The 24,947-nt window shown below is 45.0% G+C and overlaps 1 protein-coding gene across 1 annotated transcript in view; it reads right to left on the reverse strand.

The window, feature by feature from the left end:
* Positions 1 to 7,185: 7,185 nt before the first annotated feature.
* ctnnbl1 (catenin, beta like 1) overlaps positions 7,186 to 24,947 on the reverse strand; it is a 248,412-nt gene continuing 230,650 nt past the window's right edge. Inside the window, exon 16 of the mRNA XM_070894879.1 lies at positions 7,186 to 8,675. Coding sequence (XP_070750980.1) covers positions 8,587 to 8,675 — 89 coding nt within the window. The 3' untranslated portion in view covers positions 7,186 to 8,586. The remainder of the gene's footprint in view (positions 8,676 to 24,947) is intronic.

Raw genomic sequence — 24,947 nt, forward strand, 5'->3', positions numbered from 1 at the left:
TTATAATTTCAAATGGGCTTAAACCTGTAGTTCTGTTCGGGGTTGCCCTAATGCTGCATAGCACTATTGGTAGTGCCTGGGGCCATGGTGTTCCTTCTTGGTGATATTTGGCAAGCCATTGTTTCAGAGTTCGATTCATTCGCTCTACTTGTCCTGATGATTGTGGATGATAAGGACAGTGTAAATCCCACGTAATGTTCAGTAACCTACAGACTTCTTGGCAGACAGCACCTGTGAAGTGTGTTCCCTGATCTGAGTCAATGCTACTCGGGACTCCCCATCGGAGAATGTAATCCTTACACAAGACTTTTGCTTTGTGATTGGCTGTGGCTCTTTTAGTTGGGACAGCTTCTACCCATCTAGAGAATCTGTCGACCATGACAAGAATGTTAGTGTATCCTTGGCATGAAGGAAGAGATATATAATCAACCTGCAGATGCTGGAATGGTCCGACAGGGGCAGGGGGCCTCAGTTGGGGCATTACCGTGATGGGTCCAGAATTATTTTTCTGGCAGACCACACAGCGGTCTGTTACCAGCTGGGCATGTTTTTTAAATCCCCGACCCCACCAGCTTTTCTGGAACTGTGCCGTCATCTGTTGTGAGGCCAAGTGTCCCCACGAGTGGATCTGTTGGGCTAAAAAAGGCATAAGCGCTTGTGGCGCGACTGGCTTGTCGGTAACTCTTTGTCTCCAGACACCATCTTCGCATAGCTTAATTCCTGCCTCAATCCATGTCCATTTTTCCTCTCGGGAGCACTCGCCTTGCATTGTTTGAAGGTCTCGTGTCAGAGTCCTGAGTGCTTTCAATCTGCACATCTGTGTTGGTTCTTCTGGAGGAACGCCCTGTGAGGCAGCATCTTTAGCTGCCTGGTCGGCTAGGGCATTTCCCTGTGCTTCTGTGGTATTTTCCTTGGTATGGGCCTTACACTTCAGGATGGACACTTCCTGAGGTAATTGTATGGCCACCAGTAAGTCTCGGACTTCTTTTCCATTTCGGATAGGTGTACCAGCAGCAGTGAGGAATGCTCTTTTCCACCATAACATACCAAAGTCGTGAGCGACTCCAAAAGCATAACGCGAATCTGTGTAGACATTAGCTGTCTGTCCTTCTGCTATTCGACATGCTTCTGACAGGGCCCGTAACTCGGCCTGTTGTGCTGACGTTCCTGAGGGGAAACGTCCTTTTGCCACTACCTCATATAAGGTTGTAACTGCCCATCCTGCTTTTCTGGTACCATTGTCAACAAAGGAGGAACCATCTGTAAACAGGATGAGGTCTGGGTTGTGCAGAGGCTCCTCTGCTGCTAAGGCTGCTTCTTCTGTTTCTTTGAAAATCTCCACGCAGTCATGCTCTTCACATTCTCCCCTCTCTTGCTCCCTCGATTCTGACATCGGGAGCATAGTTGCGGGATTAACCGGGCTGGCCCGGACGATATGGAGATTAGGAGCTTCCAAAACTGCTGTCCAGCGGGTCCATCTTGCTGCCGTCACCTGAGACATTCTATTCATAGACAGCAAAGCATGTACGGTGTGGGGACACTTGACAATCAGCTTTTGGTCGAGGACTAGACCCGCAGTGATCATTACTGCTCGACATGTAGCTTCCATGGCCCTTAGGCAACTTCCCCATCCGAGGGCTACCGCATCCAGTTTTGCCAAATAATAGCCAATAGGTCTTTGCCGATCCCCATGTCCTTGTGTCAGTATAGCTGTCATATATCCTTCTTTCTCATGGACAAACAGGGTAAATGGCTTACCACTGTGGGGATTCCCAGAGCCGGTGCCGAACACAAAGCCTTTTTCAAACTCAGGAAGGCCTCTTGCTGTTCTTTAGTGAGGGTGATGGCTTCTTTAGAGGCACGTTTCCCCTTTAAAATATCATTCAGTGGCTGAGCAAGCTGTGTGAAGGAGTCAATCCAATTTCTGTTAAAGTTACACAATCCCAAAAAAGTCCTTAGTTCCTGAATAGTGGTGGGTTTTTTAGCAGCCCGAATGGCTGCAGTTCTAACCTGGGTAAGTTCTCTCTTTCCTTGTGAAATCTTTTGTCCCAGGTATACAACCTCTTCTTGGGATATTTGTGCTTTGTCGATGCTGGCTTTATGTCCTTTCAGCCGAAGGTGATCCAGCAAAGCTTGTAAATCTTGTTCATGCTGTTCTTCCGTGTTTGAAGCTAGCAGGATATCGTCTACATATTGGATGACTGTGGATGACAGGGGAGGTAATTCTCGCAAATGGCTTTGTAAAGCCATGTGGAATACCGTAGGGCTGTTGTGGAAACCCTGTGGTAACCGGGTCCAAGTATACTGTTGTCCTTGGACAGTGAAAGCAAACCACTGTCGAACCTCCGGTGCCAGAGGCACCGACCAAAATCTGTTGGCCATATCTATAACCGAGAAATATTTATGTTCCGCTTTGAGGGCATTAAAAATGGTGGAGGGATCTGCGACCAAAGGAGCTTTTTGATCAATACACTGGTTAGCTTTCCTATAATCGACAGTCAAACGCCAAGTCTCATTAGATTTCTGTACCGGCCACACAGGGCTATTGGAGGAGCTATGCGTTTTAATAAGCACCCCTTGTTTCTCCAATTGCTGAATAACCGGTAAGATTCCCGCGATGGCAGTTGGACTGATGGGATACTGTTTAGTGCATGGAGGCTTGGTCCCTGTAAATGATGCAGGCTCCATCTGGAGTAGGCCACAATCGTTCTTATCTTTAGCCCATATCGGGTGTTCCTTCAATTCTTCTTTCTTCAAAGTTCTAATTGACCATGTCACCCGACCATCCTCGAAATGCAATGATGAATCTATTTGGATTAGGACATCCATTCCCAAAAGGGGTTGATCTACTGGGCCTATCCAGACCGGCGTGGTTAGTTCATGTGGACCCAGCCCTATAAGTACCGGTGTTGTCCTTTTAATTTCCATTTTATGGCTCCCAACTCCATAGGCTGTACGTGCCCTACCATCCAACGGCAAAAAGTCTCCATATTGTAGGGGTAAGCATGTTAATTCCGCCCCTGTGTCTAAAAGACAGTCCACATCCTTATCGTCCATCTCCCCTTTGTTGTATTAGTGCGAGGAGGGAGGCCAGGGTGGGCTCTAATCGTTTTTTGCTATCCCAAGTAACTCCTTCTGTTGTTGTATTGTCAGTCGCTTAAATGCTTCTATGAGGTCGTTATCTTGTGACAAGCCTGGCTTGTTGGCTGAATTGTATCCCTGGCTGCGTCCTCTTCCCCAGCCATGACCTTGTTGTTTTGCCCTGCACGTCTTGGCCCAGTGACCTTCTTTCCCACAATAATGACATTTTCCGGGTAATTTTCCTAATGACTGTTTATCGGAATCCTGGGATTTCCATCCCATAGCCTGTACAGCTCGGACTTTAGCTCCCATATCTCGATCTAGTTGGTTACATCGATCCACCAATGCTGCAAAGGTAGTTCCTCTACCTTCCCAGTCCGGTAACACTACCTTAAGCATTTTGGACAGTTCTGGCTTTAGACCTGCCACGAAAGCTGCTTTCAGGGGTCCAAACGCTTGTTCATCCATTTCCTCATCCATATTATTCATACCCGAATGTTCTAGCCACGTGCATCTAAACCGCTCGTCATACTCCAGGACCTCCTCTGTTCCTTTCTGTTGGCAAGCTGCAATTTTTCCCCAGTCTGTCTTAGCTGGACTGAAGGCTTGCAGCCAGTGTTTAATCGCTTCCCATCCTGCGTCTAATTCTTGCTCATTCTGCCCCAAAGTTTAATTTACCTTGTCGTGCAATTTTCTTCCCTGTGTTTTTGGCACCATTATGGTCAAAATTTGCACTCCGTCCCAGGGATGAAGTTGATATATATTTCTTAAGCGGTCCAATTGGTCCCATGTTTTTACTCCCCCTTTCTTTGGATTGGGCAATTCTTTGGACCATTTATCAATTTTCTCTGGGTCTGCCGGATCATGCACTAAGTATTCTTCGTACACCCTTCTCTTTGTTTTTTTGGTTCTGCCCTCATCCGCAGTCTCTTCTGATTTGACTACAACTCGTCTTTTTTTTTAAACGGGGCAAAGCGCACCCCTAATTCTTCATCATCCCCCAACACTGTATTGTCGGAGGATTCAGAAATCGTATCTATTCCTTGGTCGTGTCTTCAGGTTTGCATTTTTAATTAATCCAAACATGGGTACCCTGGGAATTGATCAATACATTTTCCTTTTCCTATTACTGTCTCTTGACCTAATGATTTTTTCCATTCTTTAATTTCACCTTTCCGCTTCCTGCTTTTCAAGTTCAAGCTTTTTCTGTCGCAGCTGCGCACAAACTGCTTGCAATTGGTCCTTTGTACTGGTCAGTTCTCGATCATGTTGGGAACGTATTATAATTTCATTGCGGTTTCGAATCTGTCCCATAACCGCTAGGGACCATCTAGTTCGCTCTTTATTTTTCATACGGGTCGTTTTTCCCCAGACCCTTTTAATCTCGTCCAAGGACCATTGACCTTTGGAGGTTCCGTACTTTTGTTCGATCTTAATACAGGTTTTAGATAAGTTGAATTGTCGCTCTATGTATTCTTTCAACTGTTCGAGAATTAAATCTAGCGAAACCTCAGATGGTGCCTGCCCACCTTTAACAGTTGTCGGCGATTCTTTGTTCTTATCTCCTGCTGCCATTATACTGAGTTCTTTACTAGGGTCTCGAGTCGTAGGCTTGCTAGCCGATCAGTGGGTCGGTGATTAATTAACTAACACACCGTCGAAGTTTAGACGTCTATGGGACCTCGAGCCGACTACCAACCGGAGGGTTCGCAAACCGGAGGCTTTCGGAATCGCGTAGGAGAGGCGAATTTGGACTTTAGACCGAGGACTTTTTTTTTTTTAAAAAGAGGTGTCCTTACCTCAATACGTAGGTCCGATGTCTAAAATTCAGTTTCTTTCCACAGCGCCAAAATTGTTAGATCTCTTAATTTCCAATGAAATACGAACTCCGATTGTAGTTTTAACTTTTTAATCTTGGCAGAGAGCAACAAACTGCTGGCTGATTGCCAGTTTCTTTGTCTTACTGAAACCACATGGCCAAATGGCTGTATTTATACCTGGATCAATTTACAGAAAAGAACTCGCCTTCTTTGACCTTATTGGCTCACTACCCAAGGTCCGAAAATGTCAAGTTGATTGATGGCTTAATGCAACATGCTACCACTCACGTAGCATCTCTGACTTGTCTGTGAATTTTCACAGCCTGTCTAAATGCAGCCTGTTTGAATTCTCTCTCAACCATCACCCCTTTTGTCTCTTAATCGCTTCTGCCTTCCACCCTATCATAGACCTTCCCTTTTGTTCTTGCCTCCATTCCCCTTTCCCTGCCCCTACACTTGCTTAAAAACCTGTTACATCTCTAACTTTTTCCAGTTCTGACGAAGGGTCATCAACCTGAAACGTTAACTCTGTTTCTCTCTCCACAGTTGCTGCCTCACCTGCTGAGTATTTCCAGCATTTTTTGTTATTATCACGGTATCTCAGTCTTAGCTAGATATTTGATTACTGGCAGTGTCATAGTCAATGTCTAAGATTGCACTGCGGTGTTGCCAGGTTAACTTTGCAGTTCACATTTAATGCAATATGGACAAATTCAGCTTTTTATCTGAAATAAGAACATACAACCTCTTCCTTTCAGTCGGCTGGCTGCTGTAGCATCGCCATCCTTTGGAATGCTTATCCTCTCTGGAAGTACCCTTGGTGAGTCAGCATCTGTAGTCATTATCCTCCTCCTTCGATGGTCTTCTTGACCAAAATAACCTTGCACATATTTTATTTCTTTGTATATTACACTGTTACTTTACTTTAACTATTAACTGTGCCACACTTTACAAGTTTTACTTATGTGCAATTAACCACGTAATCTCTGCTTATTTGCAGCTCTCTCAAAAGTTATTAGCAACTTCTTTTTGACTTTAAGAGGCGGTAAGGCCTTTCCGACCAGAGGCAGAGGGATGGGCCGACCCATCAGAAATTGCCCCTGGGCCGGGAGCGGCGGAAACGGGTTCCAGCCCCATCGGGCACGAGCCAACTCCTTACCACCTGGCGGCGACCTCTTTCGGCCCCGCGAGGAAAATTGACCCACGGGATCGGAGCGGCCATCGGTTGGTGCCCACGACAGCTTTTACCGGCAGGAAGCTGCCAGTGGCAAGGCGTCGCATCTGCCCTTAAAGGGGAGGGCGTTCCGCCGGGGCCGCCATTTTATTTTATTTCTCGGCTGACTCTGAAGTCGGCCTGACAATGGCAGCCGCGGGTTCGGCAGGGCCGCCAACAGGCGCCTGTCAGTACCCACTCTTGGGTACTGGGCCGCTGGCCCGGCCGAAGCCCTCCCTGGTGGCCCAGTGGGCGCCACTAAAGTGGCTGCTGAGCTCGTAGAAGCCCTCCCCTTTAACTGAAGGGGAGGGACGTTGCTATGTGTCAGCAGTGATGACACCGCCTGCCTTCCGCCCCTCAGCCGTCCGGACAAATAAAAGAATTTAAAGAAGCCAATTTTCTGCCCATGGATTGTGGCGGAGAATAACCATTTATTTCAAAATGTGCGCTCCGTTTGGGGTGTAGGACAATTTCGGTCCCTCAGTCATTTCAAGAATGCTTCCTAATACTTTCTTGGAATCTCTCCTGTTGCTTTTTCCTCTTTCAACTAGAGGTGGGGAATAGGATAGCTCTATATCTTTAATTCTATTGAAAAATCTAGAGGATCAACTTTGTCACATGGATCCTTTCCAAGATGTCATTCAACTAGACAGGTGTCAGAAGTTGATCGTCAGATGTCAATTAGTTTGATGAAGTCGAGGTGTTACACTTATTTTTTCAAATGCTACTTCACGACCAGAACACTGAGGTCGTGACCCCTATTGACTCCAAGGCTCTTCCTGCTTGTTTTGTCTTTCTGTCGTAGGACATAGTATAACTGTTCTCATTCTCAGTTGCAGGGCTCCTAACATGGACATCTTGTCCAGACCCTGGCTCCGTCTCCATTGAAATTCCAGTAACACCGTAGGTGCTTTGGTTTACAGAATATCAATCTAGTGCTTTAGAATGACCAGCTATCCTACAATTCAATTTGTACAATTTATAATTCCAAATGTCTCCAAAACACTTAATCATTTGTCTGTAAGGTTTTGTAAACTACCTCAGCACATTAAAAAGCAAGAAATTGATGGCTGGAGTTTTAAATACCTTTATTTGTACAAATACAGGTCAGTAAACATTTTATTTTTAGGAAGTTCGACAATCATCAATTTTGTGTTCTAGCTGCAACCACAACTGCTATGAATTGATCACAATTAGAACTGTGTTCTCCCTTGAAATCCATTGTTAACACTGACTCAAACTTATTGCAAGTGAAGCATAAAACAGAACAAGAGTGGTTGGTTTGGTCAGCAGTCAATGTAGAAACCTGCATTAGTTCAGCAAGGGAATAAATAGTTCCTCACAACACAAAACTAAGTAACTGGGCTGTGTTTCCTATTGCAGACAAGTTTCTTTTTTTTCCCCTGCAGCTCAGTTCAATAGTTGAAGGAGTGATGCCAACTTGCACCTTGCTGTTGGTGCCCGGCAATCGATGTTTGTGCCGTTAGCAATCCAGCAACTGAACTTTATCGATCACTACAAAAGTTACCGACGGCAGAGGTAAAGGGAAAAGCTGTGAAAGATGGAAATTCAAAATAAAAAAAATGTAGGAATAACCTCTGAGGTTAGTCAGCATCTGGAAAGAGAAAAAAAAAGGTGATCCTTCGCCACAAGTTTTCTCCTTTCAGGTGCTGGTGGATCTGTTACTTATTTCCATTTTTTCTGCTTTTATTTCTGTGTAATGAAGTGAGAGATGTCAGGAAAACATTCATGTCAAACGTAGGGTTAAAAAGAACACATACATCTCAAAACTTCTTATAGGTGATAAAAGAAAAAATTCAGCTATAAAAAGGTACATTTGGTACAAGGATACAAAGCAACATTCATATTCACACATTAATATGCACTTCACTGAAGCACAAAGTGGAACTGCAGTTTTCAGAATGTGGTTCACCTTTACATGTACGATAGGTGGAAAGTTTATAACAAGTGGATTTACATCAGAGCAAATACATTTTTCTTAAGTTACAATGCAAGCCAGACACACAATTCTTCAACCGGTACACTGGGAATCTGTATAGTTTGAGAGTAAAATGCCAATTACTTTGTTTCTACAGATTACATTTGTCTTGTTATGCATTATGCAATATTGTATAAAGCTTAGAGAAAATGAATTTGGTTTTGACAAAGACAAATCATTAAAAGAGATCATGGCTCAGATTTTTTTTTTTAATCTTAAAAGGAAAGTTTTAAGAGTAGCGATTTTTAGTCAATCAAATGATATGGTGCTCCACCAGCATTGCTGTTCTCATTGTGAAGGAGGCACATTCTTCAAGTTTGTTATACAGTAGATTAAAATCAAGTCCACTGTAAGTGTTCCCAGCCCACTGACGATCAGAGAGGAATGCGTAGGGCCACCTCAAAATGTAAGCATGCCACTGTATTTCTCGAAACTCCTCTAGCATTTACAGACCCGAACGATATCCTATTTTCTTAGAAATTTTCAAGCAGGCCCAGGATTCTTTTCTGCTCGCTTTCTTTAAACTCGTCATTCTTCCCATCACCAATGTTTTCAGCGTACTCTGTAAAACAGGTTTTAACAGAATGAAGGAGAGACAATAGTGTTTCAGATTAAATACCTCGATAATTTTATGACTTAAATGTGGGATAGGAGGCACTTTCTCTGCAAATTGTATGCCTTTAACGGAAGAGTCTAATGAAGGACTTTAGCCTAATGTGCAAAATCACAAAGCATTCTGTACACCACTATTCAATAGGGATATATTTTCCTGCATGTGCGCTTCACACGTTGATGCTAAATTTTTCGATGCGCTTTAAATGCAAGTATCAAACTCTTAAAAGAAAATAAACAAGTTAATGCTGGTGTTAAAAAAGCAGACTCAAGGACTTCGGACAAACCATTAAGTGGTTCTGACGAAAGGTCATCGATCTTAAACGTTAACCCTGTTTTTCTCTCCATAGTTGCTGCCTGATCTGCTGAGTATTTCCAGCATTTTCTGTTTTTATTTCAAATTTACAGCATCTGCAGTATTTTGCTTTTGTGACAAACCATTAACTGTTTGTCTGTTTTTATCGCTATGTTTCTAATACTATTGTTTAATTTTATTGTAAACATAGTTACTATTTATTTGAAGTTTGAATTATTCTGACACTGCCAATGTTAACGGCTGCAACTGGTCATCTTTTCTGGCAAATGTAAAACCTTTTAAAACACTGATAAATAACAACTTTTATTTATATAAATAAATAAATAGGAAACAATAAATCAGACCCGTTACATAAATAGGCTCTTTGGTTTTTGGATTAAGCTAAAAATTCTCCTTGCAACCCAAACAATTTTTTAAAACTTCCTTAGCTTTAAAAAAATTTTTTAAATCCAATCTTTAAATTTGATTTTATAAATTGTACGATTTGATTTTAAAATTAGATGTTGTGATGGGAGGATTGTGGGTGTCTCTGGATGGATGAGCTAGATGGGCTGACTTGGGGTACCCCTTCCTCAGAAATGTTAAGGTGGTGGTCAGGCAGGATCTGCAGTTTACACAGCACGTTTCAAGAAAGAAAGGCTTGCATTTATAGCGCCTTTCACGGTCTCTGGATGTCGCAAAGAACTTTACAGCCGATGAAGCACATTTTTTTTTGAAGTGTAGTCACTGTTGAAATGTAGGAAATGTGGCAGTCGATTTGCACACAGCAAGATCCCACAAACAGCAATGTGATAATAACCAGCTAATTTTTTTTTTGTGATTTTGGTTGAGCAATAAATATTGGTCAGGACACAAGAAGAACTCCCCTGCTCTTCTTCAAAATACTGCCATGGGATTTTTTACATTCATGTGAGGGGGCAGACGGGGCCCCAGTTTAACATACCTCACCATCATAGGTAGTCCCTCGAAACGAGGATGACTTGCTTCCATGCCAAAAACGGATGAGTTCACAGATGTTTCAATGATATTGTGGATCCCGAACTACATCCTAAGGGTGGAAGATGCCTGTGCTTGGATATTTTTTTAACGTGTGGTGGCCTTTGAACCCCAGCCACCACATGGCTTGACAGAGCTAGGTCTTGGTCTCGTGGCAAGGATTAACCAAGACGACTGGAGACCAGCTCTGCTGCACAGATCTAGTGCGCACACATATTGCAGTCTGGGCAGGCCCGTACTGCCTTCAGACCCTTGGCTCTTTTGGGCCCCGAACTCAAGCCTCTCCTGGGCCCCGAACACATCCCTCTACGAACTCTTGCTGCTCCTGCATCCCGACCTCACCGCTTCTGCTGTGCCTGCCCGCGCTGCAATTAGCCGTCGCCCTCCTGCAGCAGCAAGCGCTGTTCCCTGCAGTGGTATGCCACCGCACGCTGCTCCCTCTAATGGCCTCAGCCTGCTGATGGTGTTGCAGGCTGGGACCGTGCCGATTTCTGGGCCAGGCCGCCGCACGCATGCTGTTTGTTTGCGACTGAAGGAGCTGTTCTGCCAATGCACAAAGCGCTTCCATTCGAAAGATGGCACCTCCGACAGTCCCTTAGTACGGCACTGGAGTGTTAGCCTAGATTATGTGCTCAAGTCTGTGGTGTGGGACTTGAATCCATGACCTTCTTACTCACAGGTGAGAGTGCTACCACTGAGCCATGGGCTGACACATTGATATAACATGGGTATATTCCAGATTATACAACCTGTCACCCAGAAGTGCCACCACTTTCATTTCTAATATTTTACCTGGGCCACTATGCCACTTACCTTTTATGGCATCCCTAATACATCGTCAGAAAGCACCCATGCATTACATTCACTAGCTCAGATTCTAGACTGCTTGGACATTCAACAACATATAGCATCTTTAACATAGAAATAACATCCCAAGATGCTACAGAAAGGTAATTAGATAAAAAAACAAAAGATTCCGGCTTATATTAAAGTCTTCCATTTATGTCACTTGTTTGTACTCAAATTAAAAAAAAATCTCTTGCTAGAATAACCAGCCCTGTAGCCTTGAACAGGTGATCTATAGTAAACCTGTAGAATTACTTTTGCTAGTTGCACTCCATGCTTCCAGACAGATTATCTTATAGGATAGATTATCCTGTGCCAATGTGTCCACTACCGTTACCTCCCAGTTGACCCCGACATATAGAACTACTCCAAATCCTTTCCCATCTAGTCTTGCTTCCTGAACACTCAAAATTCCCTGTATGCTGCCCTTGCCTCCACTGCTAGCTTAGCCAGTTTTCTGCAATCCACACTCTATCAGAATGCCTCTAATATTCAAGTACAGGTATATGCATACTAATAAGTTAATCCTACCACTTACAAAAAAAAGTCGTCATTTTTCTTGGTGGTGAAAAAAAACCTAGCTTGTTGGAGCTACGTTTAGAACATAAGTCCAAACATGCTGTCATCTTCCATTCAGTGACTTCTGTACCTATTACAGATGTAATGTACAAATTGAGGGACTGGAATAGTGGGGAGAAATTCCAGCGTACATTCAGTGTTCAATGCACTGCATTATAAACAAACCGCTAGTTAAAATAAAAGAATCAAACATGAATGAAGAACTCAAAGGCAATGTGTGCATTAGGACCATTCCTGGCTGTTGTCTCTATCTCCGACATCTAACTTGTTGATACAGGTGCAGCGTCGACAATGTGGAGTTCCGGAATCCGGGACAATCAGTGGCAGGGTCGTCTGGAATCCGTAAAATGTTCCGGTATCCGGACCCGCTGACCCTGCTGACCTCGGGGCTCTGCCGCCGCCCTTACCTCGGGGCCTCCTCGCCGGCCTGCCCGAAGTGAACAGCTCCTCGACGGGGTCCCGACCTCCTCCTCGGCGGGGCCCCGCCCAACGACCTCCTCCTCGGCGGGGCCAGACGGCCCGAACAGCTCCTCGGTGGGGTCCCGACCTCCTCCTCGGTGGGGCCCCGCTCAACGACCTCCTCCTCGGCGGGGCCAGACGGCCCGAACAGCTCCTCAGTGGGGACCTCCCCCTTTCTGATGTTCCGAAATCCAGAAATACCCGAACCCGGGCTCAGATGTTTCCAGATTAGTGACGTCAGAAAGCAAATCAAAAGTCCTGAAAAGCCCGGAATCCGGAACGGCCTCGGTCCGGAGGGTTCTGGGTTTTAGGCGCTGCACCTGTAGTGGCTATCAAAGACAATAGTTGCCACAATTCTCTCAAGCAAAATATATTCGTCCTTTACTCGGGGCCTCCTCGCCGGCCCGCCCGACGCGAACAGGAGCAGAAAATTAGACAAACATCAAGCAGAATGTCAGGAAAATGACAAAATGAAACTATGAGAACAGCAGAACTGACCAAAAACAAGTAGTATTAAGAACCAAAGAACCATTTTCCTCTCTAAATTCCTCTCTAAGCTGTGGACACTTCATTGGAACCACACAATGATTTCCTGCACATTCTGAGCACAATAAATGGCTGTGCACCAATGTCAGGACTTTACTATCAGCACCTTCTCGGGTAATTCCAGAAGCTGGTGGCAGGGGTTTGAGAGGGTCAGAATGGAATTTTCAAATTCAACTTTTTGTTGGCAGATGAAACAATGATAAAGATGAGACCAAAAGTACTGATTTTATCTCTACATTTATTCAAAATGCACTGTAGACAATATGAATGGATGGTTAGTGGCTAAACAGGCACACATATAATAGCCTAAACCATCATAAGACAACAGTCAGCCTTGTAAAACACCAACTATCCATATTCTGTCAAATGCAGCTCTCACTTTCCATTTTATTACATTATAAAGAACTGCATTGTATTCATACAATAACTGGAAAACAAAGTTAGGTAACAATGACTTGCATTTCTATAGTTCTTTTAAATTAGAAAAATAAGACAATCCACAGAGACAAAGAAAAATGGATACCGAGATAAAGGAGGAGGAAATATTAGGAACAGTGAGCAAAAACAGGTGATCTTGTGGACAAAGAAACCCATCGGCTCCTCATTGTTAGAGGTGAGGGCGGATGAGGCAAGAAAAAGTGGTTTAAGGCAACAGTTGGTAGTGCAGTAGAGCCTGGGGTTATGCTTGTTCTCCAGGATGATCCTAGAGTAGTGGGCCGTTTTGGCAGAGTGATTCCCAGTCGAGCTTAATCTGATCCAGTCAGATCTGGCAACGGATGGCACAGCCAGTTATGCGGCAGCTGTGCTCAAGAAAGAAATAAGAGGAAGCAAAAAGAATCGGTGACTTATGGCAATAGTTTTAAAACTTCTCCATGGAAGATACCTCTGCAAATGCCAGCACACTCTCAGCAGTCCTGTATCCCAACTCAGCCCCTCAAAGGAAAACAGTAAAAGGAAAACAGTAATATTATCGCAGCAAACAACTATTTTTATTTGTATATAACAACAGAAATAACTGCACGGTATGTCAACTACCACAGATGGATAGAAATCTAATGATCTTATGGATACAAACGCACCCCCCCCCCCCAACCAAGCTCACCGGGGGAAACCCCCAAGGTCTTGGTTCCTCCATATGAAAACTGTAACAACTTGCATTTATATAGCACCTTTAACATAACAAAGCGTTCCAAGGTGCTTCACAGGAGCGATATCATACAAATTGACACCGAACCAAATAGATATATTAGGGCAGGTGACCAAAAACTTGGTCAAAGAGGTAGATTTTAAAGAGCGCGTTAAAATAAGAGATATTGGTAGAGAGGCACGGAGGTATAAAGAGGGAATTCCAGAGCTTAGGGCCAAGGCAGCTGAAGGCACGGCCGCCAATGGCGGGGTGATGGAAATCGGCGATGCACAAGACGCCAGAATTGGAGGATCGCAGAGATCTTGGAGGGTTGTAGGGATAGAGGAGGTTACAGAAATAGGTAGAAACCAAGGAAAGAAATAGGATCAAATTATAAAAAGGATATAGAGGCACTGCAGAGTACAAAAAAGGTTTACTAGAATGCTACCAGAACTGAGAGCTTATACCTATCAGGAAAGATTGAACAGGCTGGGGCTCTTTTCTCTGGAAAAGAGATGGCTGAGGGGTGACCTAATAGATGTCTTCAAGATTATGAAAGGGTTTTATAGGGTAGACATAGAGATGTTGCCACTTGCGAGCAAGACCAGAACTAGGGGCCATAAATATAAGATAGTCACTAATAAATCCTTCAGGGAATTCAGAAGAAACTTATTTACCCGGAGAGTGGTTAGAATGTGGTACTCACTACCACAGGGAGTAGTTGAGCCAAATAGCTTGGATGCACTCAAAGGGAAGCTAGATAAGCATATGAGGGAGAAAGGAATGGGAGGATATGTTGCTAGGGTTAGATGAAGAGGGGTGGGAGCAGGGTTGGGTGGAGCATTATCACAAGCATGGACCAGTTGGGCCAAATGGCCTGTTTCAGTGCTGTAAATGCTTTGTAATAAATGTACATGTAAACAGAAAAAAGGAGGAAGAAGGAGAAATGATGATTTACCAGTATTCATTGAAGAAATGGTGAAAGAAAACTGTGCGTCTAACCTGCTTAATAAGTATTTTGTTTGAATAAGTCCATACTGTTCACATATAATGAGTGCATTACCCATATAGGTATACCACTAGGTAATGTGGGACAATTAAATCTCTTTCAAAGCCGCCGCTTGTCAGAACAGCTGATAGCATCAGCAGCTGATATGCATGCACAGCTGTGTTGTACAGGGAGGTGAGGATCTGTACTCTAACCTAATGCTCCATTTCATACTAAAACTCTTCAGAAACAAGTCAACTCCCACATTGAATGAATGAACTTTTAGGGTTCGAAATAGACACACACTATGTGTAGTGTTATATTTTAAAAAACTGAAATGTTTTTGTTCACTCAGCAGCAGATAAGTGTGGTCCATGATGCAGTATTTATTGATCTTACACTGATTTTTATCGAGCAACGAATAAACATAGAAACATAGAAATTGACAGCGCAGGAGGCCGCCATTTCGGCCCATCGTGTCCGCACCGGCCGACAAAGAGCCACACGGCCCTTGGTCAACAGCCCTAAAGGTTACATATAAACCTATGAACAATGACGGAAAGGCAAAGAGCACCAGTCCAACCAGTCCGCCTCTCACAACTGCGATACCCCTTATACTGAAACATTCTACACTCCACCCCAACTGGAGCCATGTGATCTCCTGGGAGAGACAAAAAACAGATTTAAAAACCCAGGCCAATTTTGGGAGAAAAAATCTGGGAAAATTCCTCTCCGACCCATCCAGGCGATCGACACTAGTCTAGATCACCCTGGCCGTATTCAATTTCCTGCGGTACTTACCATTATATCTGCGCCATCCAACAAAAGGTCATCCAGTCTAATCCCAATTACCAGCTCTAGGTTACTGCACTTTAAATGCCCATCCAACCATCTCTTAAAAGTGGTGAGGGTTTCTGCATCCACCACTCTTCCAGGCAGCGAGTTCCAGATCCACACAACCTTCTGCGTAAAGAAGCCCGCCCTCTCAAATCCCCTCTAAACCTTCCACCAGCCACCTTAAAACTATGCCCCCTCATAATAGACCCCTCCACCAATGGAAATAGACCCTTACTATCCACTATCCAGACCCCTCAATATTTTGTACACCACGATGAGGTCTCCTCTCAACCTCCTGTGTTCCAATGACAACAAACCCAGCCTATCCAATCTATCCTCATAACTAAGATCCTCCATTCCAGACAGCATCCGAGTAAATCTCCTCTGCACCTTCTCCAGTGCAATCACGTCCTTCCTATAATACGGCGACCAGAACTCTAAACAATACTCCAGCTGTGGCCTAACCAAAGTATTATATAATTTAGGCATAACCTCCCTGCTCTTATATTCTATGCCTCGGCCAATAAAGGCAAGCATTCCACGTGCCTTCTTAACCACCTTATCCACCTGGCCTGCTACTTTCAGGGATCTGTGGACAAGCACTCTAAGGTCCCTTTGTTCATCTACACTGCTCTGCCCACCTGACCAGAAGATTGATATCCTCCTGCAGCCCATGACTTTCCTCTTCATCATCAACCACACAGCCAATTTTAGTGTCGTCTGCAAACTTCTTAATCATACTCCCTATATTCAAATCTAAATCGATGTATACCACAAAAAGCAAGGGACTCAGTACGGAGCCCTGCGGAATCCCACTGGAAACATCCTTCCAGTCACAAAAACATCCATCAATCATTACCCTTTGCTTCCTACCTCCAAGCCAATTTTGGATCCAACTTGCCATTTTGCCTTGTAACCTTCATGACCAGTCTACCATGTGGGACCTTATCAAAAGCCTTGCTAAAGTCCATATATACTACATCATATGCATCGAAAAAGGAATGTGGGAGTGCTATCAATTGCTTTGCTTGTTTTTGTTAGTGTAAATTTAATTAAATAAATTGCAAGTCTCATCAGCTAACTTTGTTTTGCTAAATTTTCTTCTCTTCCGCCTAGAGACGTTGGCTGCTGTTGAGAGACAGTTCCAGGGTAATGGTCGCCTTAGAGTCAACTGGCTATTAATCGTGTGTGAGCCATGATGGTGACTCCTGCAGACTGCTTAACCTAGTAGTGGCATGACAGCCAAATTTGATCTGGTCCTCGCTCAATGTCCACACACATGCAAACATTTTTAGTTTATTTCTCCCTCAGCATCACTGAGGCTTCAACCTCCTGTTTCCACTGCTCTTGGCGATTGAACACCAATGGTGGGCAGGATTTCCTAATTATGTGGAAATTCCTGCCCACAGTATCACTTTAATAAGCAGCAACAGGTAGGAGCCAGCTGTCACACTGAAGAGGCAGGTGAGAAGAGTGACAGCACAAAACTTTGGAGAGAGAGGAAACAGAAGAAATGCAAGCTTGAACTGGGGGTGGGGGGGGGGGGGGGGGCGGAGAAAGAGTGACAGTGTAAAATGGGGAGATGGGGAAGAGGAAGAAAAGTACCTGCTTACACTGGGGGTGGGATAATATATTTAAATGGGAGAAGAGGGAGATGATTGCCAATAACACTGGTTAGAGATGTAGAAATGAGTAAGTACCACTTTTAACCAGAGGGGGGATAAAAAGTGTCACCTTGAAGGGAGGGTAAGGGATAGAAGTCCCAGCATGAAATGTGGGAGCAGAAGAGTGACAGGTTGAGCTGGGGAGTGGGAGAAGTGTGCAATCTTGAACTGGGGGGCAGAGAAAGAAGAAGAAAAATTCTAGCACAAACAAGGGAAAAAAGAGGAAAGAAAAACTTGGATTTATATAGCGCCTTTCGCGGCCTCAGGACGTACCAAAGCACTTTACAGCCAATGAAGTGTAGTCACTGTTGTAATGCAGAAAAATGCAAGTTGAACGAGGGGGAGCACAGTCCCAGCTTGATCTGGAGGGCAGAAAAATGTCAGATTAAACTCTGGAGAGCAAGAGAAAAATGCCAAAGCTTGTTTCACCACAAGGATGGAAGCCGGAGAGGAAAGATGGGTGGGCTGCTGTCGTTATCTCCCAAGCTTCTGCTTGTGGAAAGGCTCTCGTAGGGACCTTAGAGTCATTTGTTTGCCCACCTACTTTACAGGCTGGAGTCAAGAGCACAAAGTGGTAGTCTCCATGACTGATAAAGCACAATGCCTGTTGGACTGATGCCAGGTTCAATCTGACAAATAAAAACAAAAGATCAGATTTTTATTGAGACAATCTGATGATAAATTCAACCTGTGTCAAATATGTTGTCTCATCAGATAATGTTAAGAGTCCAGATGCAGCAAACCCAATCAGCTGCACGATAACAGGGAATAGGATAGCCCGAAAATGATGTATGAAAACATATCCACCTGCATCAGAACTACTACTCCCACACTGTCCTCTTTTACTCTGTGTTCAATGACAAAAAGTCAAATCTCCATGAGTTCGAAGTGAAAGCTGAGTAACTGGACCAGAACAAGCTATTATAATAGTAGATTCAAATATAAGACCCAAGATGGACTGCTGTTGCAGTGCAATCATATTCCTAAATGCAAGCAATTTAATCTGACTCTCCATCACTGGATCTAAACCAGCAGCTAAATCCAGCAAAGTATTTGAGATCGAGAGATCAATCGATGTTCTTGTCAGTGTTTTATTTTAAATGGCATGACATCTTGGATTTCAGCACAAGGGTGATTACACCTCAATTATTCGGCACTTTGGTGTTGGCCAATTTAAAACTACATTATTAAATATTAGGAAAAGGATGAACAAAATCAACCAAAACCACAACTCTAACATTTAAATAGCAGGAAAACATTAATTTGCAGAAGCACTGTGCACACGAGGACAACAAAGCCCCGATATCTACTTAGGGCTGTGAAGGTGGTTGGGGGGGGGGGGGCAGAATTTCCAGATGGGAAACCTGAAGAATGCACGTCCTTCAGAAATTAACTGCAGGACATCTTTTAAATTTTCTCAATAGGTTTCACACCCAATAGTCAGCCGGGGGCAGATGACAGACAAGTAGGGGACCACAGGGAGGGTCCAAGATCACCAGTGGTTTGGGGGAGCGGGGCGACTTCAGGACGTCCAAAAGCACTTTACAGCTAATGAAGTATTTTTGACGTGTAGTCACTGTTGTCATGTAGGAAACGTGACAGCCAATTGGCACACAGCAAGCTCCCACAAACAGCAATGCGATAAAGACTAGATAATCTGTTTTTGTTATGTTGATTGAGGGATAAATATTGGCTAGGACACCAGGAATAACTCCCCTACTCTTCTTCGAAATAGTGCCATGGCAGGGCCTCGGTTTAACGTCGCATCTGAAAGACGGCATCTCCGACAGTGCAGCATTTCCTCAGCACTGCACTGGAGTGTCAGCCTAGATTTATGTGCTCAGGTCTCTGGAGTGGGACTTGAACCCACAACCTTCTGACTCAGGAGGAGAGAGCGCTACCACTGAGCCACAGCTGACAGTTGTCAGGTCTTGAGGAAACACTCCTGTTCTTACTGGCCCACAAGCAGTGTTGTAAATGCTTATCACCTTCTCTCCTCCTTTAACTGCTGGGATTCCCGAGGCCTGGGAAACCTCACCTCCATGGGTTTAAAAAAAAATGCACTTAAAAAAGGGAGACACGCTGGCGCCTTGAAAGACTCCAATGATCGACCTGCCCCGAGAGCGGATTGGTCGCCTGCGCCCAAATCTGCCCTCATTGGGGGCGAGTTTCAGAATTTACATTTTTTAACCTCCCACCTATACTTGGGGGTTAAAATTACCCCCCATGTGTCCAGTTTGGCAGCCAATATTTTGCCTTGTACCAACCAGAATGACCAGAAAATTAGGGATAAGATATTGGTGCCTGCTCGGGCCCAAATGTTACAGAAATTCAAGCAAACATTACAGTCCAGACAGAAGCCCTATGAGCAGTCATAAATTTTGGCCATCCAATGCCAGCCCTTTCTTAACTCTTAAATCCTTCTTACAACGCATCAGCACTTCTCGGAAGCACTTACTGCACATGCAGCAGCAAACTGTTGATATTGAACAATCCATTGCGAATCCAGGTAATCATGAATGGTGGGAGGTGGTGTATAATTCAGGACAACATCCGTGGATCAGGACAACTTCGGCCTTCCTGCTAATCTTGTAGTTGATTGTACTGGTCATTCTGATTGCCATTGTTGCTTTAGTGAGAAGGACATCAAGGAAGGTAAAAGTGAGAAAGAATACCACGGAAATATTAGCTTTGGTAAATTCAGTTTGCGGGGCCACAAAACCTTTTCAAGTCTCGAGGTGGGGCATGTAAAGATAGGCACATATAGATTGTTAAATAGAATAAGTTAGTTAACATGATATAGAATTCTAGGGCTAGACTTTCCATTAGTATTGCTATCGCCCAAAAATAGGCGATAGTTCTGATGTTAGTGGTTGTTTTATTTTTCAGGATCGCCGGAATATCACCCATTTTAAAAATCATTAGTTTTGTCTTTTTAATTTGGGCGATAGCCGTAGCGATGTGAAATGGGCGATGGCGATGTATTCAGTCGTGCAAGGCCGGCGTCCATAGCAACGGCCGTTCTGCGCATTCGCATTTTTTTTTCAGGCAAAGAACTTTTCCCGCGATTTGGAAGGTCAGGGGTCATCAGGGAGGGAGAGAGAGAAGGAAGGTTGTGTCGAGGTAATGGAGATGGAACATGAGGAGTCGGAAGAGAGTGTTGCGGAGGTTGCAGGGAGAAGGAGAGCGAAAGCCTTTTTTGATGAAGCAAATGAAGCTCTGGTCCATGAGGTGGAATCAATTAACTCAGGATGGGCATGGGAAACTTCACCCTTGGATATACCAGCGAATATGGGTGGACATCACCGAAGTGGTAACTTCGGCAACCCACAATGTGAGAGCCAATCCAGTGCCGCAAGCGCTGGAACAGTCTGGCGGCACCTGAAAAAGTAAGTATTAAATTTATAATTGTAATGATGCACTGACTCATTAATTAGAATGTAAATCTGCCGAATTGTGATTGAGCTGGGTAATTTTGGGTAGCATCCGTGTTAAGATTTGGAATGGAACCTGCGCCTCCCCCCCCCCCAATGTACATTCGTAATCTTACTGAGATGTCTTAAACTAAATCAATAGTATTAATTATTATTTAAACGCTTTGATCGAAAATTGGGGCCAAAGAAATAACTGGAAGTAGACAGACTGCAAACACTTGGCATTTCTACTACTTTAGTTTAGAAGGAGAATTATTAAATTGTATCACTGCTTGTGGTGCTGTGAGCAATTCTTTAACTTGGGCCCGTCTCCTTTTTGGTTAGGCTGGTGGATGGGGGCATGACTGAGCGTTGAGGGGGCCACTCAGCTTTGCCCAGACTGTGAGTCTCTCTGGCTGCTGTGAGTCACAGTGACTCAGCCTGGACTGGGGAAGAGCTGCCCTGGCTCACGGTCTGCCTTGGGATATTAGCTCTGGCCACACCGAGGTCTCTGAGCACAGCCCAGGGACATGGTGCTCCCTCCCCTCATGGTCCGGTCATTGCCGAGCTCATCAGTGGTCCCCTCGGGGACCTCCATTGATTGCAATAACCCAGCTACCTTCCCCCAGGCGCCGAATAGCACGGCTCTTGGATGAGGCCTTTCCTGGGGATTGTATGCGAGGGGGTTGGCGTCACACATTAGTTCCTAACCACGATCTTATTACATTTCTTCTCTGAACGTAGATGTTATAACCATGCATCAATTGCATACAAACCGTATTAGCATATAACTTTAACGATGAATTAGTGCGATGACTAATTGTGGATTACAATAGGTGTGTGTTTCCGTAATAGTACCGAGGCAATTAGCTTATGCCATGCTCTTGTCACATTTGCAGAAGATATCTAAGAATCGGGCGGAGCGTAGGCGGACCGGAGGAGGGTCTGTGGACCTTTCTCAGTTAACCAAACTGGAGGAGCATGCCTCAGCCCCTTGTAGGGACACATAATCGTTCTGCCACCCATGGTGGTGCAGATCTCATTGTTGCGCCATGTGAGTAATGTGTAAACCAGTGGTAATTTAAAATAATTTAATGTCATTTGATTATAATATATGATTGATGGGGAAGTTTGCTATTCTCGAGAACCCCAAAGCCCTTTCACTATGCCTCTCTGGTCATAGGGAAGTTTATAAAGTCCATCCTGCATGTGTAATAGGCTTCAGTCACCTATCAGAATGCAGCAATGTGTGGCATGCTGAGAGATGTAGCAAATGTCGCCAGCTGAAGACTGAAAGGAGCATGATACATAGAAGGAAAGTGCCGCAGTAACCTTAACCTCAACAGGCAGTGCGGTCCTGATGGTGCTAGTAGGTTGCAGATCTCCCTTAATTAACTGGCATATCTCACTGATGACCTCCTTTCAGAAGCGCAGCCTTCTAACGCATGTGTTATCGGACAAGTCCAGGCATGATCGCTTATCCCTGCAAATGCGTTGGGTGTAAAGTCTCCTCCTCCTCAGCAGTCTGCCACCTTTTTGATTGGGAATGCTCTTCAATGAACCTTCTCCCATCTCTATTCTGCAGCATGTGAGTAGTCATCAATACTGGTTGAGAAATTACAGGCCCCATCACTTTAAATGCCCTAATACATCTTCAAATATTCTTAAATTGTCCTTAGAAAATACAATATAAACTTAAAATTGACCACAATGTTATTAGATGATTGCCAAGGTTCTAAAACATCCTTAAAATCATTCAAGAATGACTTCAATGCTCCCATCTGCTTCAAGCAGCCTTTTATTAAACTTCCTCCGATTTACAAAATGGCGTCCATACTGCCGAGTTAGGGTCAGGTGCGTGCAGCTTTTCTTGAGCGTCTTTTAGGGCGAGCAATCATTTGGGCTAATTATGGGCAAAATGCCAAAAGTAGCGCTTGGCGATAATCTGGGTGATATTTGGGTGCTAGTTTCCATTATAAAAAGTATTCTGGGCCTTGCACGAGCGATGACGTCAGATTTTATTTTTTTAAAATAGGCCGGGCGATTCAGCTCATTCCTGTATGCTGGAAGCTGCACCGGCAATAATCGGGCACTAGCTTCCATTTATCAAATATGGGTGATAAACAGCATCTCAGCGCTTAACTGGGCATTAAATGGGCGAATATGTGTCCAAAGTCTAATAGAACATTGACCCAAGACTTTTAGGTTAAAATACACCAGAAAGAAACACATGTACCAGACAGGCTTTTATGCGTAGCAAGGGTGAGCGTGAGAAAGAAATGTCAATTGCTGAATGGACTCCAGTGTACACAGAGAATACTAAGGCATCAAAGACACAACCAAATGTGAGCAGCTAACCTCAACACTAAATGATAGCAGTTGCATCAACAGCATACACCAACTTGCATTTATGTAGCGCCTTTAACAAAGTAAAACGTCCCAATGTTGGAGCAATTAAAATAGGGGATGCACAAGATGCCAGCACTGGAGAAGTGCAGAGATCTCAAAGGTTTGTAGGGCTGGAGGAAAGGTTAGAGAGATGTGGGGGGGGGGGGGGGGGAAAGAGGTGGGGTAGTGGAGGCAAGGCCATACATCATCATCATAGGCAGTCCCTTGAAATCGAGGAAGACTTGCTTCCACTTTAAAAGTGAGTTCTCAGGTGACTGAAGAGTCCAATACGGGATTCTACAGTCTCTGTCACAGGTGCGACAGACAGTCGTTGGAGGAAAGGGTGGGTGGGGAGTCTGGTTTGCCGCACACTCCTTCCGCTGCCTGCGCTTGTTTTTTGCATGCTCTCGGTGACGAGACTCAAGGTGCTCGGCGCCCTCCCGAATGCTCTTCCTCCACTTAGGGCGGTCTTTGGCCAGGGATTCCCAGGTGTCATTGGGGATGTTACACCTAATCAAGGAGGCTTTGAGGGTGACCTTGAAATGTTTCCTCTGCCCATCTGGGGCTCGTTTGCCATGTAGGAGTTCAGAGTAGAGCGGTTGCTTTGGGAGTCTTGTGCCGGGCATGCGAACAATGTGGCCCGCCCAATGGAGCTGGTCGAGTGTGGTCAGTGTTTCAATGCTGGGGATGTTGGCCTGATCGAGAACACTGACGTTGGTGCGTCTGTCCTCCCAGGGGATTTGCAGGATCTTGCGGAGACATTGTTGGTGGTATTTCTCCAGAGATTTGAGTTGTCTATTGTATATGGTCCACGTGTCCGGCCCCCCGGCTCCGTGTCGGGCTCCCCGGCCCCGTGTCCCGCACTCGGCTCCGTGTCCGGTCTACAGTGGTGATACAGGGTATCACTACAGCACTGTAGACCACAAGCTTGGTGCCAGATTTGAGGGCCTGATCTTCGAACACACTCTTCCTAAGGCGGCCGAAGGCTGCGCTGACGCACTGGAAGTGGTGTTGAACCTCGTCGTCTATGTCTGCCCTTGCAGATAATAGGCTCCTGAGGTATGGAAAGTGGTCCACTTTGTCCAGGGCCGTGCCGTGGATCTTGATGACTGGGGGCACTGATGTGTGGTGGGGTCAGGTAGGTGGAGGACCTTTGTCTTACGGATGTTTAGTGTAAGACCCATGCTTTCGTACGCCTTGAAGATGTTGACGAGTTCAGCCTCTAAGTGCGCGCAGACACAAGCATCGTCCATGAACTGTAGTTCGACGAGAGAGGATGGGGCAGTCTTGGATCTGACATGGAGGTGACGAAGGTTGAACAGGTTCCCACTGGTTCTATAGTTTAGTTCCACTCCAGCGGAGAGCTTCTTGAGTGTGCGGTGGAGCATTGCAGCGAGGAAGATTGAGAAGAGGGTTGGGTGCGATGACGCAGCCCTGCTTGACCCTGGTCCGGATGTTGATTGGGTCTGTGGGGAGTCCGTTGGTCAGGATCACGGCTTGCATGCTGTCGTGGAGCAGGCGGAGGATGGCAACAAACTTTTGGGGGCAGCCGAAACGGAGGAGGATGCTCTATAGTCTCTCGTGGTTAACAGTATCAAAGGCCTTTGTAAGGGTTGGTGCGGTTCCCTGAACTTCTCTTGCAGTTGTCGCGGAATAAACATCATCATGTCTGTTGTACCCTGTAGTGGACGGAATCCGCACTGTGACTCTGGGAGAAGCTCCTCAGCCACAGAGAGAAGACGGTTGAGGAGGATTCTAGCGATAACTTTCCCAGTGGCTGACAACAGGGAGATTCCTCTTTTTTAATGATGGTCACTGCATCTCTGAGATCTTCCGGCGTGCTCTCCTTCTTCTAGATGAGAGAGATGAGGTCATGCATTCGTGCCAATAATGCCTCTCCACCATACTTTAGTGCCTCAGCGGGGATTCCATCCGCTCCAAATGTCTTGTTGTTCTTGAGCTGACAGATGGCCTTTTCTACCTCATGCAGTGCTGGGGTTTTGCTGAGACAGTGGCGGGTAGCATGCTGTGGGATGGAGTCGAGGAGACTCGTGTCAAAGGCAG

The sequence above is a fragment of the Pristiophorus japonicus genome, chromosome 12, assembly GCF_044704955.1.
Source record: "Pristiophorus japonicus isolate sPriJap1 chromosome 12, sPriJap1.hap1, whole genome shotgun sequence".
NCBI lineage: Eukaryota > Metazoa > Chordata > Chondrichthyes > Pristiophoridae > Pristiophorus > Pristiophorus japonicus.